Raw genomic sequence first — 17573 nt, 5'->3', positions numbered from 1 at the left:
GGTACTCCATGTAATGGCTTTGTATTTATCTGCTGTCTTGTGTCAGATATCTGGTACTGACCTGCTCTTTCACCTCCAGAGACAGTGGATGAATATATCTTAAGTCCCCAGGGGTTACATGGGACTGTTCGGGTTTTTTTGTTGTGGGTTTCTTGAGAATATTTCCATTCACTTGTGTTCTTTGTACGCATTTTGTTCTCTTTGCACAACACATGCATGAAGTAGGCTCATTTCAGATGTGAGAGATTACTAAATTTCAATATGAAAATAATGCATGTTCTGGATGAAACACCAGTGGCTGTGCTTTGTCTGTTCTAACTGAAAACCTTTGGTAATGCGCTGGCTTTGTTGTGTAAGGAGATGGTATATTGGAAAAGTAATTAATGTCTTTGAAGGATTCACTGGTGGTAAAAGAGAAAGGTTGGGTTTTTTATTTGTATCTGACTAAAAGGCTTCTGGCTTCTCTCTCCAGCATAGGTGGTTTTATTTTACATTTTATAAGGAATTGATGGTCATATTTGTTTAAACTTACTAATCAAAATAGAAGAAAATACAGTACATCTCTTTCCACTGCCATACTAATCTGTGCCTTGTGATCCACTCTGGCAGTCTCTGAATCTGAGTGTAATTCATAGCATTGGTTTCTCTCTAGGAAGTTTATTGCAGTACTTGGAAACTTTTTTCTTTACCTGGAACCACAGTGCTGCAGTGGGGTAATGGTAACTGGCTTCTCCAGCCACAAGGACAGTGGGGGGAAGTGATCATCAGCACAGTCTTCAAAGGAACCGCCAAGTTTGACCTTAAATCTTGCTTTCATAGCAGCTTGCTTGATGGACTCTGTGAAAGTCCATTGTTGAGAAGGGAGCTTGCATAGTGCTTTGTCTGTTCTAACTGAAAACCTTTGGTAATGCGCTGGCTTTGCTCTGCTGAAAACAAGTTTAGAAGAAATCAAGAGTAGAGGCCAGGAAGATGTTCATAGATCTCTGGGTTTGCCCAGGGAAAATTGTTTTCTGACTCTAAATCTCCTAGTGGTTTCATCCTAATCACATAAAAAGGGCATACCAAACATTCAGCTTTAGTTTTGTTGATGCTAATCTGGCCACCAGCACGTTCTACTTCCTTTAACCTCTGAAGTACTAAATATTACCACAGTTGGACGGAAGGAAAAAAGCTAAATAAAAAGCAGAAACAAATTGTGCATCAAACAGAAGTTTCCTTTGATGTTTCCAAAGGCGGTGACCAGAAGTTCAGAAGCACAAGACTGACATGATTGTAAATGCCGTGCAAACTGCTAGCAGTCCAGTCTCCTTTCAAGTGGTTTTTAAGAAGTCTGTGGACTCAACTAGTCCATAGAATATCCTTCCTTTTGGGTTTCAGGATTTACAGCTAATAAAATGTTGCTAGTGTATACCGGCCCTTCATGGCTGTTGACCAGGGCAGTGCATGGCTATTCTTTTGTTCTGGCCTCACTGAGTCTGTGTACACTCCGTCCTATTTTAGGGTTCTTTGTTTCACTGCAATTTTGAGGATGCTCACACAGGCAGGGGAAGCAGAGACCAGAGGGCTGGTGGCTTCTGAGATACTGAGAAACCCAGGGGAGCTAGTAATCATGATGGTCACGAATTTAGTTCACTAGGTCATTGCTAGCAGTCTGATCGTGATAGGAGCTAACAGGGAACTGACATTTATTCTGGTTCCTTAGTAAAGTTCATACCACTGTTTGTGCTTTTGGTTTTTCTGAACACCACCAAGAACATTCAGTTAACCCTTTCTTATTGTTTTATTACGCTGTGACTGGTACCGTCTAGTTTTCTAGGAGGGCAGATTAGGTGACTTCATGCATTTCAACACCTCCTTTCAGAACCAAATAGGTAGCTGCTCTTCCCAGCCTACAGGTAACCTTGTCAGGCTGGAATACCAGATGTTCCTGGGACCATCTCTCACTAGGAGAATGTTTGCTCGTTCTTAGTTTTAGCTTTTGCAGCATTACTTCCTTACACCTGCTGAATAAGTGCTGAGGATTCTTGCTGCCTGTCGCCTGATGGTGAGGTAGTTAGGAGACCTGGAGCCAAAGGGACGGAAGAGGACAACAGAGCAGCAGTGCTGCTGTTGTAATTGGTAAGGCTGATCTTGCCACATGCCTGGGGTTTATCTGCTCTGTTTACAAATGAGAGCAGGTGAGGAATTTGAAGCAGCAGAGCTTATTGCTTGGTTAGACATTAAAACTTTTCAGAGATGGCAGCTCATGCTTACTCTGTCCAGTACTATTTGATGGTGAAACCATCAGATGAATGCAGGTTTTCTGTCCTTCATTAGCCTTTTTCCTGGATTACACAGTACAGTAAACTTGATTATGCTGAGGTTGATCTTTCTTCTGTTTTCTTTTTGGTTCAAATGCCAAGGACCAATCTAAAGTAAGAAATACACTTCAAGCTGTAATTATCTGAATGTCTCCTACAGCTCCTGATAACGGGCACAGAGCAGTTCAACCAAAAGCCAAAGAAAGGGATACAATTTCTGCAGGAGAAAAACCTTCTTGCCACACCCATTGACAACAATGAAGTGGCCAGGTGGTTACGGGAAAATCCTCGCCTGGACAAAAAGATGATTGGGGAATTTGTGAGTGACCGTAAGAACATAGACCTGCTGGAAAGCTTTGTTGGGTGAGTGTGTTTCTGTATCTCTTTAGTCGAGAAACAGTGAAAGTTAAGAGTTTAGTAATTAAAAATGCAGTAGAATGGTAATTCCTGAGGCATTGGATTTCTATCACTTGGTTCTCTCTGTACTGCCATGCCTTAATTCTGTGCATCTCTTGGATATGGTAACACCTTAGATGTATGATACTCAAGCGCCTTTCAGCAGGGCCTGACTCCATGAAGACTGGAGAGATAATTACATACATATCACTTCTAAGATTATTGACTCTCTTTTATTGTTTCTTGGCTGTTCATGGTGTATTTCTTTTCTTCTCACCCTCCTCTGTACTGTCTAAGCAAACAAGATTGTAGTTATTAAGTTTATCCTGCCTTTCCATCCTGTTTCAGCTTCTCTTTGCATTTCATTGTTTTTGCAGGACTTTCAGCTTCCAAGGTTTAAGGCTGGATGAAGCTTTACGACTTTATCTAGAGGCCTTCAGATTACCAGGAGAGGCACCTGTAATTCAGAGATTGTTAGAAGCTTTCACAGAACATTGGAGGGTGTGTATTTGTGGCAGAAAGCTCTAAACTGTGTTCTTTCTTGTCCATCTGCTTGCCATGACGGACATGTCAGATCAAATGGCCTATATAACTGTGCTCTGCAAGCAGCAGCTGTTGTTTTGTAGGAGCTGGCAGTGGTAAATAGATTCCTTGGGCTGCTTTTTAGAAGCCAGAGCCAGAACCTGGGGTTTTGTTTGTCCCAGAGATGATTCAGTACTGTGGTTAGGAAAATGGCTTTTTTGGCACTGCTATCACTGTTCCTGTAGGATTAATTTGTGCATGTATTTGCCTTCAGAAATCAAATGGGTCTCCGTTTGCTAATAGTGATGCCTGCTTTGCCCTGGCCTATGCAGTTATTATGCTGAACACTGACCAGCACAACCACAATGTCCGCAAGCAGAATGTCCCCATGACTCTGGAGGTGGGTGTTTCCAGTGCAGGCATCTGTCTTCTGTGGTTGTGAAAATGATGTAGTACCTCTTTTATCTCAATGGCATTGTCTCTTTCCTTTGGCCTTCTTCACTCATGTACACAGTAGGCTGGAGTGCAGCACCACAGCTGAGTACAATTTGAGAGAGTAGCTGTAGGCAAGAGACAGAAGAAATAGGAGCTTGCCAGAAAACGTAGCAAATTCTTAAAGTGGCTTGTGTGTGTGTGAGCAATCTGTATCCTCAGACCCAGTGACATGGAGAAGACTGTTGTAATGCTGTGGGCTTCTAGAGAGTTCAGGTTATGTGAGTGCCAGTGCAGAGGTACAGGCTGCCATTCTGATGTCCAGCCTCAGCTACGCACGTGTCATGTCTCTGCTCTTTCTGTGTAGTGTAGACAGGAGACGGTGCACACTACTTCCACTAAGAATAGCAGTTACCTTTGAATTTTGAGTCTGCATGTTGAGGAATGTAGGAAAATCTCCTTCTGGCCCCATGAAAACAGTGGAGTACTGATCCTAGCCAAATAGCTGAAGTTGGAGATAATAGGAATTAATGTTGGTGTAACTTTTTGCAGGAGTTTCGGAAGAACCTGAAAGGTGTGAATGGAGGCAAAGACTTTGAACAGGACATCCTGGAAGACATGTATCATGCCATCAAGTAAGACTCACCTGCCATCTCCATGTATTCAGAGAGCAAAGTAGAGTTGTTGGGTCAGTGAGATATCTGGAGAATATGGAGAGAGACTCATCACCATGTGCCTGTTTGCCTCAGACCAAATTCCATCTTGTGGAGCTGTAGTAAACAAGCCTGTCACAGTAGTTACATTGGATTTGTATCTTGGATTTTTGCTATGGTAGTTTAATTCAGATCTTAAATTTTGAAAAATATGTTATTTCTGTGAATATGGCTGAGCAAGACCAGCACATGTGAAATGCTGTATTTAAGAAGGCTCTGTTCTCTAGACCAGGCCTTTAAACTTTTTTGAACTTTTATGTAGTTCAAGAGATAATCTCATCCACACAGCAGCACTGGTGCCCTGACACAATGTGTCCAGGTCTCTGTTTAATGTATTTTGTTTTTGAGCTCTTCAGATGAAGCTGCTGTCTGTACCAGCCTCTTCTGCTAGCATTGAAACTCGTGGAACACAGACAGTATTTGAGGAGAGTTCCTGGTGGCTGAGTCCCTTGAGTGCACAAGCTAGGTTTGGGTGGGGAATTTTAATAATAGCTAAAAAAAATCGGAAAAATCCAGGTCCAGCCAATTTGAAGCTGAGAGCATTACATCTCTGAGGAGACAGGATGTAACTGAGTCTCAGCTGATTTCCATCTGCAGTGACAGGCAATAGCTGGTGCTGGAAGCAGGGCACTGTGATTAGGCTGACCCTCCCTTCTGAGCCTTCTCCGGAAGGTGGGGTGATACCTGTCTGAATATCTGGAAGCTCTTCAAGGCATAGCTCTACCTTTCAAACAGAGCTCTAGTTTTGATTGGGCCTTCTCCCCTGAAGGTGCTCTTAATGTTTGAATAGTACAGCTGAGTACAAATATACACATACCTTTGTTACCCAGTGCCCCTCAGTCAATTTCCCTTTCTCCCCCCCTTCACCAGATATTTCAGCTTTTCCAGTATGTTCTAGGATTAGAATAATTGATGTATCATTTCAGTACTGCTCCATGTCAGATAGATTGCCCCAGTGTCATAGGTGAGATTGAGGAACTATTTGTTTATTTGTCTTATTATGGGAAAAAAAAAATAAGACTGCAATCTGTATGAAGTAGTATATGATCCTCTTCAGGGTTTAGCATTTCACTTTTGACCACATGTTCATTTCCTGAAACCTTCCAAGTAAACCCATTCATTTGCTTCTGTTAATTTCAATCATATATGAAATTTTAAAAATAATGCACTGTTTACTGCAAACTTACTTTCCTATATTATCCCAGTAATAACAGCTCTTGTCAAAATATGCCAGCACCTGAAACTGAGAAGAGCTTATTTCTTATTCATGAATCAAGAGCAGTTTTTACAGTTGTTGTTAGCACATGAAAATTGTCTCTTTGGCAATTGAAGTATGTTGTTCTTGATTGTTGCAGAAAGAACTCTTCAGATTGGCTGTATCTGCTGTTCGTAGTGACTTTGAGGCTCTTGTTCATTTAGTTGTCATTTGCAGAGGATTTTCTCTTGTGCATTGATACTCAAGTCTAGAGAGTATGTACTCAGGCTTATATGTTTTAGTCTAGGATTGCAAGCAGTACTTGACATTAATCATAATTGTTTTATACTGTATAGCTTCATCCAAGTTAGAGTAGGAGCTATGGTACCCTGGTTATAAATCACCCATCATACTTTTGGTTTCTTGTTTTAATTTTATAATACTATCCTTTCTAATATTTGATTTTGGCATAATATGAATATTTCGATTATTCTTACGCAAAGATACTCTTGCCTACTGGTGACTGCAGCAATGTAACTATTTAAATTTAACTGGGAATAATGAGACAAAGAGAGTACTCTAACAGGTTGAGAGCTGAATGGAGGTTGAAGCTTTGCCAGTGTGCTGTCCAGAATTTCCCATCATTTAATGGCAGTATGTGTTGTATTTTGCACTTGTAGCAGTAGGTACCTGCTTCTTCAATACTGACCTTACACAGCTGCTGCTGTGTAATTCTGAGAACCACCAGACTTTATATTCAGGATATCTAAGAAGGGCAAGCGAAGCAGGGAGGCCTAGGAAAACAGAATGTTTCAGGAGCTGGCAAAATCATTCCAGAACAGGTATTGCATAGCTCTGGGACTACGTAATGAAAGGCACTGTGTAAATGTTAGGTTTGGCTCAGAATGAAAAATTCAATCTTTTCACTTTCCTCCCTTGTAGAAATGATGAGATAGTGATGCCAGAAGAACAGACGGGTCTGGTGAAGGAAAACTATATCTGGAATGTCCTGCTGCATCGTGGTGCCACTGACGAGGGAATATTTCTCCACGTGCCTCCTGGAAGCTATGACCATGACCTCTTCACCATGACATGGGGGCCCACCATTGCAGCACTTTCTTATGTGTTTGACAAAAGCTTAGAGGAAACAATAATCCAGAAAGCCATCTCTGGCTTCAGGTAACTCTTACCTTCATAAAGACCCAGAAGAGTAAAAGTGGGACCATTGGCTCCTGTTTATCTGCTAGAGAGGCATCACAGTCAATATCAAATGTTTCTTTTCATAGCAATTGAAAAGCACTTTTTATCACCTACAATCCTCTAGTGTTCTGTCATTTGTATCAATTCATCCCATCTTGGCCCCTCTGGCTTGTCAGTCACTGTTCAGCTTGACTGCTGTTTTAATAAATCAAAGTGCCCAGGGTACATATTTTTAAATTCCAACCTGGTTACATTTAAAGGACCTACTGACATAGCTAGGCTATTTAGAAGTGAGGGGGAAAAGTCACTCAGCTTGTACAGTGATGCTGGCAAAATCTGCACGTAGGAACAAAACCTTTCATGTGTATGAGTCCATGGATGTGACTGAATGGGATGGGGGTTTTTTTTATTCCTTCCCAGATGGCCGGTAGTTAAAAAACTTGCCATCTGTGAGCAACTCTACTGGAATGATCTTTGGTCATGCTTAGATCAGACCAAATGATGCTTAGAGCATAGTTTTAAAACTTTGTCAGTACACTGCCTTAGCCACGATGTCCTGGAACTGGACTTCAACACTACCACCAATCTCGGCAACTCTCTTATGTCAGGACAGGAGGCTGGATATAATGTTCAGGTGCAAGTGATCTGTCTGTTTAGACCCACTCCTTTAAATTGATCTTTGCATCAGCATAAAAAAAAATATCAGTATCTGTGGATAAGGATTGAGTTTATTAAGCAATAATAGTAGACTTCTATACATAAGCATTCGTTATGATGGGTGGAGAAAAAAGGTCTAAAATGTCAACAGAGAGGGTCTCAGATTTGCTGTTCTGTAGACAGGCTTGTCTGTGCTGACTTAGTACATTATTTTCTGTTTCTTCTTTTCCCAGAAAATGTGCAATGATTTCTGCTCACTATGGCCTTAGTGATGTGTTTGACAATCTCATAATTTCTCTCTGCAAGTTTACAGCTCTCAGCAGTGAGGTAAGTTTGCAAAGAGGGGAAAAAAGCATGACTTCTGCTACACTGGAGTTCTCTTCCTCTGTTAAGCAGCAATATTTGCTTATTTTAGTTATCATTGTATCTGAGATATCTACCAGCCCCTGCCCAGAGTTTTCTGGAGGAAGTAATGGGAAATGTGTAGTGGAGTGGGACTTCCATCAGTTAGATTCATTAGTTAGAAAATATGCAAATTTTCTTTTACTCACAAGTATCAGTTTGTGCAGAATGCCTTGATGTAAAATTGTTTATTCACCTGTTTGATCTGAAGAGACTTAGATCTCTGTGATCCCTAGCAAGTGCATACATTTCAGATACTGAATATTCTATTACAGAGTTTATGCCGTGCCAAGGGAATCTGTTTTGTGAGATGTACTTCTGAAGTGTAGGAGCTATGTAGATGCACAGCCTAAGCATAAAGGGGTTAGAAAAACAAATGCTTTGAGTTGTCAGTTGGGGTGTGGAGTCTGGTAATAAGATCAGCTTTTAGCCCCACATTTGACAAGCCCTGAAGACTTTCTTTGGGGTGTACCATGAGAATAAATTCAAGGTGCTGTGCTTAGTTTAAGCTTTATTGCCCAAAATCTATCTGTGTGTTACAGCATCTGCCTGTTTCTCCTCAAAGTGTTTGATAGGCAGTGTGTGGCAGACTATGCTGTGTATTAAGGATAGTTGACAGCAATTCCTGTAAAGGGTCAGAACTCCCAGAGAATCTCACAGTATTGATCTCAGAACCAGTGCAAGACCCACAGTGAGCAGAACAGAATTGTCACACATACAGGCAAGGGAAACAAGATGATTCAAGACTGAAAGCATGGGAGTAGAAGAGCCAAGACAGGTTGAAAACCCACTAATTTTTAAAAGATGAAGAAATACCAAGCAGAGGGTTTGCTTAGATTCCCTCTTCCTCCACAGCTCATAACAGTAAAGATGCAGTATTTGATCGTTCTCAGGCACCACCAGAGCTCGAGACTGCCAGTAGGAAACACAAGCAGAGGAATGTCTGCCATGAAACAGTTCGACACAGATTTACACAGCAGAAGCAGCTAGACTAGACTAAGCCCTCAGATGCACCAGCTATTGCCAGCTGCATCCCATCTAGTTGTGAGCCTGGAATCTGGAGCAGTCTGAGGTCTGAGTTAATTAAGTAGCATGTCTCTTGGTGAGGACATAGAATCAGGACTTACAGATTTGAAGAAGGCTGAATTCTTACCTTTGGCCAGATTCCAAGCACATAGATTACTTTCTGCTGTCCGAAATTCCTGTAAGGCTTGGAGACAGTAGTGGAATAAGACAACTGAACAAATACTTAATATCTGGAGGAAGGAGAGAAGGTGGGGCCATCTTCAGAGGACTGAAGAGGTCAAAGCAGGCGTCCTCTCCATGCACTGCAATGCTATGCATGGCCACTTTGATTGAAAGAAGGGATGGAATGGAACATGGAGGGGCATTAAGTGATTAGAGGAATGGGTGCCTACTTCATGATCCATAGTCAAGACTCATACTGACTCAGTATGTAGTAGCAAAACCTGTGTGTGTGGTTTTCAGTGATGTGGCTTCTTGCCACAGAGCAGTATCAGGCATATTGCTGTTTGCACCATAACACTTCAGAGATGCATGTATTCATGTAGTTTCCCCATAGCAACAACATAGCAACAGAAAAAACCCAAATTGGTAGTTGCATTTCTGCCAGATTTCAGATTGGCACTTCTAATGGAGTTTGCTTCTAAATCAGTGACCCATTTTGATAACAGTTTTGCCATCAGTTTGGCGGAAGCAGGGGACAATTTTCTGAACTTCAAATCTGAGATAGGATACACTGCCTCCTTCAATCCCTTGTCTTCTCTTCCATTCTTGGTGAAGGCTAAGTATGGATTTTGTCCACATAAACCAAAGAATGGTAAAGCCCATCTCTTCACAAAAGGAAGACTGCAATGACCTTAAGTAAGTGCAGAATCGTGGAACATGTTACACTGTTTGCTATTAGCTCACACAGTTGCTGGTTTTTTCCTTGTTTTGGGCAGCATATGTTTGGTTGGTTTCGATGACTTAGCACACTTTTTATGTTTTGAAAAGCTGTGAGTGCGTTGAATGGGTTATGAGGGTTTGAGATCCAGCAATCATTGGCAGAGACTTCACGTAGGATTAAATTACTTTGAATCTTGTTGTAGGTAGTGGTAGGAGTAATTTTACATGTCAGTAATGGTTTTGGCCATAGTTTCCTTCTCTCTAACGGCATGGCAGAGTTAATTGCTGTTTCCAGAGGAGAAGTGTACTTTTTGTAGAAGGCTTTGATCCTGAGCTGAGTTCCTGTAGCAGGATAAATTAGTGGGTTTTCAGCATGCACTTTCAAATGTTGAGTTGTCATTCTTGGGAGTTCATATCTAGGTGTTCAGTGATTCAGCTTGTATCAGGTAAGCTACCTTTTCCTTGTTGTTGTGCAAAGTGAATGTGAGCTGAGGAGTTATCCAAGCATTGTACAGAGAATTGTTATCTTTCCCATAACCAGTTCTGAAGCATCGCCTAATTTCTGTTGAAAAGAAAACATTTCTTTCTGACTGATTGCCACCGCCTCTTCTTTCTTGCAGTCTATTGAGAACCTGCCCACTGTTTTGAAGTAATCCCAAGGCCCATATTGCAGCAAAGACAGTGGTTTCACTTGGCCCATCGCCATGGTGACATTCTGCGAGAGGGCTGGAAAAACATCATGGAGGCCATGCTACAGCTTTTCCGAGCAGAGCTGCTGCCCAGGCCATGGTGGAGGTAATAATTAGCTGTCTGGTGGATAACTGATGAGTTAGGGGAGTGAGAAGCTGGCTTTTCCTAGATCCAGCTCCAAAAGTAAGAGAGCTCTCTTGCAAAGGCCTGGCTTTGGATAAGTGTATACAGAACTTAGAAGCCTGTGAAAGGTATAGTGTTCAAGTTATGTGCAGCTTCTTTTGTAGCTTGTTTCATTTTGTCTCATTTTATTTCTTGTTAGATATGAGGAATTGCAGCATTTATTTTACTTGACAGATTTGAATGTTGTGCAGAAGAGGGACATGCTTAAGGGCATGGAAGTACTAGAGCACATTGGTGTTACCAGATGAGAATGGCACTTTGCTGACAGGATTGTGGGGTGAAGAGCTGGATTTGACTGCACACATATGGGCTGTTTGGTGTAGTGTTTCATCACTAAGACAATATAATGGGGCTGGGGAAGGGGGCTGTAAAGAAGTGGACAATTGGTCATATGCATGTCCTGGTCTGTGTTCCAGGTTGAAGACTTTGTGGATCCAAATGGCAAAATCTATCTGCAGCGTGAGGAGACACCATCTAACCGGTGAGTGGCATAGATGTCCCAGCACTCTTGAATACTAAGGCTGGAAAATAACATGATTTCTTGTTTTCTACTGATGCTGGTGTCTTCTGATTGCAGTGGTGAATCAACAGTACTGAGTTTGTTAGTTGGCTTACCCTCAGTGGGACAGAGCAATCTGGTATGAGAGGACCATCTACGGAAACACAGGAGGCAAAGCGAGCGGCTTTGGAATGCATAAAGGTAACCTACAGGCTGTAGAAGAACCTGTTTTTTTTCTTGGTGACAATACTGTGTGGGTAACAGGCAACAGAAGCATATATATGCATGCTACTTTGGCAGTATTGCAGGTAACAGGAGACTTGAGAACTGAAAGAAACTACAGAGGAGCCTATCTGGATTGACAGCTAAACAGTCTTTTGTGCTGCTGTGCACAACTACACATCAAAACAGGAATGATTCCTCAGGCTAGGATCTGCCCTGGGTGTCACAGTCCTATATTTAAAGACACATTAATGAATTCTCAAACAACTAATCTTTCCAAGACAGTGTAAAGGTATATGGTGCCAACAAATTCTGAACCTGGGGTTTGATCACTGCTATCTGGAGTTATCTGATAAATCTGTCTAGCACAGATCAGGTCTATTAGAAGTAATTGATGTTTTAAGAGCGAAGTAGTTGGAAGGCATTTTTCTCCAGATAATAACATCTGTGTCTTTCCTTTGAACATGATGGGTTTCTGGAGGATCTGTTGTATGCCTTCCACAGCCTCCAGATACACAGTTCTCTCTTCTGTATTTTGCAGCAATGTGATCCTGAGAAGCTGATCACAGAAAGCAAATTTCTCCAACTCGAATCCCTCCAGGAGCTTATGAAGGTGAGAGAGATATTGGGCAAGGGACTGGATGGTAGTGGAACAAATATGCTATGCATAATAGTGGATATGTGCTGTGTACTCACGTAACTCCTCTGTCCTCAGAGGAGATCTTGGAACAATTTGGGATGTGAAGCTATTCTTTAGTTCACCTGTTAAAAGTAACTTCTGTGCTGGCAGACACAAATTGCTCTGGCAGTAGAAGATAACATTAAATTGAGGAATGCATTCTAAAAGCCTTGAAAACTCTTAGCAAACGTTTGAAAGTACTTATAGTTCTGTGTCAGAGTTTAAAGATTTTCATCATTTCAGGCGTGCTGAGTATGCATTCTAAGAGGCTACTATAGAGGCAAGGGCTGTACAGAATATTTGACAGTGTGTCCCTAAGTGGTATGGTACCTGGCTGCTGTGGGAGATATAATAAGGCTGGACTCATTAGCTTTGGGGCTAGAAAAGCTCATCTCCCTGGGGAAGTGTCATCTCAGTTCCAGGAAAACATTGTGCTCGTACTCCATTATGTCAGGACTTCTCCCTTCATGTGCAAGCTGATGGCTTGAGAAGAAAACTCCAGTATGTGTAGTCATTCTTAGGTATGCTTGCTTTTTCTGTACTTCACATATTATTAGTAAGAAGCTGCTGGATATCTGAGTTCCTCTTCATCTGAGACACTTTGACAGAGTTTAACATCTTCTAAGTTCATATTGCATTTGCATAATAAAAAAATATTATTTTTCCCATAGATTCAGCTTGGCCTCCCTATCCAATGCCTTTGATCATGCATGACCTCACTAGGCTGTGGAGAACAGTTTTGGCCAGACTCAAAGCATTCTGTTGCTTCCCCATTTTTGGGACCTTGTGATTCATAAAAATATCATGGTTCTTCCAGGCTCTAATCTCTGTGACTCCTGATGAAGAGACTTACGATGAAGAAGATGCAGCCTTCTGCTTGGAGATGCTTCTGCGGATTGTCCTAGAGAATAGGTATGACCTTGAAATATATGCACGTTCACTGCAATGTCCCTGCTTTACTGCAGCTGCTGCCTGGTCCAGGGAATGTCTTCCTTATGTCTGGGATTTGCCCGCTGAAGCAGCACGTGGCTGTAATTTCAAGGCTTAACAATTCCACTCTGGCATGTGCAAACAGAAAGGCTATTAGCTCATGAATTAGTACTTGATACCCTGAAATCTGAAAAATATAAACTAAACTCCAGAGGGAGAATTCTCCCACCTGATTGCTTTGCAAGTAATGAGTAAGAAGTTTGATGGCTTTGTTGTTTCTATGTGTCTGTTCTTGTATATCCCAACTGGAATTTTTAATTGAAGTTAAGAAGTAATGATTGTCTGGAGTTTCGGGAGAGGTGGCTGGATCCTGCTTGTCTCACATCCTTTCATTGTGTCCTTTCTCTCATCCTTGTTGTGGCTAGGGACCGTGTGACCTGTGTCTGGCAAACTGTCCGAGACCACCTTTATCATCTCTGTGTCCATGCAATGGAGTTCTGCTTCTTGGTGGAGAGGGCAGTGGTGGGGCTGCTGAGACTGGCCATTCGACTGCTCCGTCGAGATGAGATCAGTGCACAGGTAAAGGAGTTTGGACAGGCAATTACTGGGATTTTGTGACTATACCCAGTGACATAGAAAACCAGTTACTGTTGGATGGACCCATATTTAACCTGTCTGTGCTGCAGGTAACAACAAACAGCAGTTTTAAACCAGCTCTAATAGATGAAGGGAGTACATCGCCAGAGAATAGAGTGTAAGTAATTGGGTCTGTTATTCTTGTCTCCTGCTCTGGCCAGGTTCTCCTCTCATTACGTATCTTACTTATGATGAAGCCAAATGTGCTGTCCAGAGTTAGCCATGAGGTTGCCTATGGCCTCCATGAACTCCTGAAGACCAATGCTGCCAACATTCACTCTGGGATGACTGGTAACGCTCTTCACTCTCCTGGAGTGCATTGGGTCTGGGGTGAAGCCGCCCGCTGCCCTGCAGGTTACAGCAAGGGCAGATAACGACACAGGTAAGACAGGCCAGCTTTTGCTAGGAAATCTGATGCCAGCCTGCCAGATAAGCAGCTGCTTCCTAAAGCTTTTCAATTAGCAAAGGGGACTGCAAGAAAACAAAGCTGATATTAAACTACATTAGCAAGATTAAAGACCAGCACCTGCTGTTCACTCCTCATGGTCTGTTCCTGTCTCTATTCTGCCATCTCTTCCTACTCAGTGAGCAGCAATCCAGGTGCTAGTCCCTGGGGAGCAGTGGGAGGAAAACTGATATCAGTTCTGGCAGCTGTAGGAGGTCTTTGCTCTACCCAAGAAGCATTTTCTGCTGGTTGTGGTTCGGTGCCTTGGGTACCGTAATCTCTTATCTGGGCACGTAATATAAACCCAGCTGCTGCTCCTGTCATACTTGCTTCTTTTGTGGGAGTGGTTCTTCTCTGTCCCCATTTTAAGGTTCTCATAAAATGAGTTGTTCTTTAAAATTATATTCCCAGATCCGCTTGGGGATAGTCCCTTCCCACAAGACCAATGCACTATTTCTCACTTCTCTTGGCTGTGTTAGAAAGGTGATCTTTTCACCAAATTGCTCTGTTTTGCTTTAGCCAGCTGTCAATATATATGAGGCTGATGTCTTCAGACTTCTAAAGCAAAGAGCAATAAAGGTCTTTTCCAGAAAGCTTTGTTTTTCTCTTTGCTTTTTTAGAATTTCTTTGATTGGTCCTGATGCTTTGTGCTAGACAGATGGGAGAAGTATCATTTTTTTTTAACACTTATGGACTTTGCCCTCTGGATTAATGCTGAGCTGTGTCCTCTTATCTATCTCCTTTCTTTTTTCTTTTACTGCTTCTGTCTTTGCTGATAGAGCAAACTGCTTCACTTGACACATCAAACATTAGTTCTCCATCTCCTTCTGAAAATGTTTGGTGCACTCTGTTCATAGCAAGTTTGCCTGTCTGTTGATGAGTTTCTAGATGGTGTTGAACAACGAGAGAACAAGTTTTTACCTCTAATAACGTATCAGTAACTTAAATTTCGCAAGGAATCTCTTGGGATATGTGAAATTTAAGGTTATCCTAAATGTCAGGGCAAGTAGATCTGACAGGTGTAGAACATACTAATAACCACTTGTGGTTTCTGGTTGATGCTAATCTGACTAATCTGGATTGTTTCTCCATTATCCACATCTACTCTTGCAAATTCTCAATTTGCCTTGATCTAAACCCATGTGTTTTGTCTTAAAGGTGCTCAATCAGACAGCGAGGTGTCGTCCTCCTACCATCCAAGTGACATGAGCCTGGACCGCGGCTACACCTCTGACTCGGAGGTGTACGCAGACCACGGGAAGCCAGGCAAGATGCACCGCTCGGTCACAGATGTGGACGTCATGAACAGTGGCTGGCTAGTGGTGAGTAGCCAGTGGGCTTCCAGTGCCCAAAGAAGACTATTCCTACTATGGTTGTGGTAGTGAGTGAGCAGAGGGTGTGGTAGCAGGAGAAAGAATAAGACAGTAGAAAAGACAGCTAAGATGAGCTGATAATGTAAAAGCAGGATGGGGAGAGACACAGATGGAAAGAAAAATCTTTGAGGCAAATGAGGAAGAAAGGGCAATGGACCATACAGAAGCATTACCTGTTGGCTTCTGAAGAAAGGCTCTTTCAGTGTGTGTATGACATGCTTCTTTTTATGCTACCCTCTCCTGCTTACCTGCTTGCTGTGGCCTGCAGGTGGGGAAAGATGACATCGACAACTCCAGATCCACTGCTGGGCTCAGCAGGCTGGGTCCATCACCTCTCGTCAACCAGTACAGCCTGACAGTGGGGCTGGATTTGGGCCCACATGACACAAAGTCTCTCATGAAATGTGTCGAGTCTCTGTCCTTCATCGTGCGAGATGCTGCCCATGTTACACCTGAGAACTTTGAGCTCTGTGTCAAAACAATACGTATCTTCGTGGAGGCCAGCTTGAATGGGGTAAGACTTCACTTGGCAACCAGGATTCGGCTTGGGGTGGCCAGTCATCAAGCAGTGTGAAGTATACTGTCATATATTGAGTCCCCAGCCCAAAGAAAAAGGTCTACTAGGAGAAAAGCGTCCTGTCTCCTGCGAGCAGCAGGGATCTTATTCTTATCCTCCTCCCTGGAATGAAGGAGAGGTCCGGAGTTGATATGGAGACAGCAGTATCAGCCCTTTGTAGAAAGTTGTTCTTGAGGGGCCCTGGGTCCCCTTCAAGCAGGTAGTGGTCATTTCAGAGGACAGAGCTCTTCAATGGGGATATCAAAAGGTGGCTGCCCATGTGTTGAAAAGCAGAACATTTTGTAGTGGACTGTTGTCTTTTACGTTCTAGGCTACAAGTCCCAGGAGAAGAGGGGGAAGAGCCACAGGTATGACAGTAAATCCAGTCGGTTAAAAAAAAAGCCAAAAGACAGTTCCACACGGCGATCCCGGGTCTTGAGCCAGCACCAGGCGCACACACACAGTGATGAGGACGAGGACGAGAGCATCCCTGCCAGCTACCACACTGTGTCTTTACAGGTTAGTCAGGACGTAAGTATAGCACGGATTTCCTCCTCTCCTTTCCCATTCTTAGGGTCTGGCTAGGTAATCACTGGAATTCTTTATGGGGCAAGGGAGAGCTGCATCCTGGATAAGTGGGCACTGGATGACAGAGGGTGTCTGTGGGGGGCAGGCAGTATGTGGTTCAAGAGCGAAAGAGGAAGGCTGCAATTTGTACTGGCAAAAGCAGAATAGCAATGGAGAGAGAGGTCCTCTGAAAAGCAAGGAGGAGGTTGGAAGCTGTGAGTCACTATAGTAGGTAAAATGGATTAAGGTCATTTGGAGACATGAGGTTCCTGTAGGATTAGCAAGGAGTGTGACAGGGCATCTGAGCTTGAGGAAAGGGGAAAGCCCTCTTGGCTGAGGCACTGGAATTTCAAGTACCAAGGACTGGGCTAAGGGAGTAATTTCTCCCCAGCTGGTACTTCAAAGGTGGGAAGGCACAGGCCTGCTGACTGCCAGGATGTTGGGTCTCAGTTCAGTGGTAAACTGACTAGAGTGCTGTCATGTGCCCATACAGCAAGGGAACTTGACACGTGCTTCACATGCTTTTTTTGTTAAGAAAAAAAAGATGTAGAGTTGTTCTGGATGGCAGAGCTGAATCATTGGGTTTATCCCTCTGCCTGGGAGAGTCAATGCTCTGTGCAGGAAAGAGCCCATTCTTCCTTTAGACAGAACTGGAATGGTGTTCCTCAAAGATGGGATTTGCATGGCTACTGAACTGACAAAAATCTTGTTGAAGATACCTGGGACTTTACCACTTAAGGAGGCCATAGACAGCAGGGCCTGACACCATCTCTATAACTGCGCATGGCTGTGTATATATAGAAAACGGGCTTGAGTAGCTTGAAGCTTTTAGCCTCGTTTGGAGAACACCAGAGATCAGAGCTGCTTCAAAATTAAAGTCCTGTGCGTTTCTTACTGTGCCGTGTACTTGCAGCTCCTGGACCTCATGCATACCTTGCACACGCGAGCAGCTGGCATCTACAGCTCCTGGGCGGAGGAGCAGCGACACCTGGAGACAGCGGCCAGGAAAATCACAGCGGATTCCCGAACGCTGTGGTCCAACTGCTGGTGTCCTTTGCTACAGGGTAA

At 43.0% G+C, this 17573-nt stretch overlaps 1 protein-coding gene across 1 annotated transcript in view; it reads left to right on the top strand.

The window, feature by feature from the left end:
• GBF1 (golgi brefeldin A resistant guanine nucleotide exchange factor 1) overlaps positions 1–17573 on the top strand; it is a 100650-nt gene that overhangs the window by 78763 nt on the left and 4314 nt on the right. The window contains 22 exon segments of the mRNA XM_066323958.1: positions 2461–2663; positions 3074–3197; positions 3493–3618; positions 4203–4285; positions 6501–6737; positions 7649–7742; positions 10346–10371; positions 10373–10409; positions 10411–10514; positions 10673–10679; positions 11015–11079; positions 11176–11192; positions 11195–11298; positions 11861–11932; positions 12816–12910; positions 13354–13507; positions 13726–13853; positions 13855–13946; positions 15168–15331; positions 15651–15902; positions 16275–16469; positions 17419–17569. Coding sequence (XP_066180055.1) covers positions 2461–2663; positions 3074–3197; positions 3493–3618; positions 4203–4285; positions 6501–6737; positions 7649–7742; positions 10346–10371; positions 10373–10409; positions 10411–10514; positions 10673–10679; positions 11015–11079; positions 11176–11192; positions 11195–11298; positions 11861–11932; positions 12816–12910; positions 13354–13507; positions 13726–13853; positions 13855–13946; positions 15168–15331; positions 15651–15902; positions 16275–16469; positions 17419–17569 — 2530 coding nt within the window.

The sequence above is a fragment of the Sylvia atricapilla genome, chromosome 8 (genome assembly GCF_009819655.1).
Source record: "Sylvia atricapilla isolate bSylAtr1 chromosome 8, bSylAtr1.pri, whole genome shotgun sequence".
Lineage (NCBI taxonomy): Eukaryota > Metazoa > Chordata > Aves > Passeriformes > Sylviidae > Sylvia > Sylvia atricapilla.
This window is presented reverse-complemented; position numbering and strand designations above follow the sequence as displayed.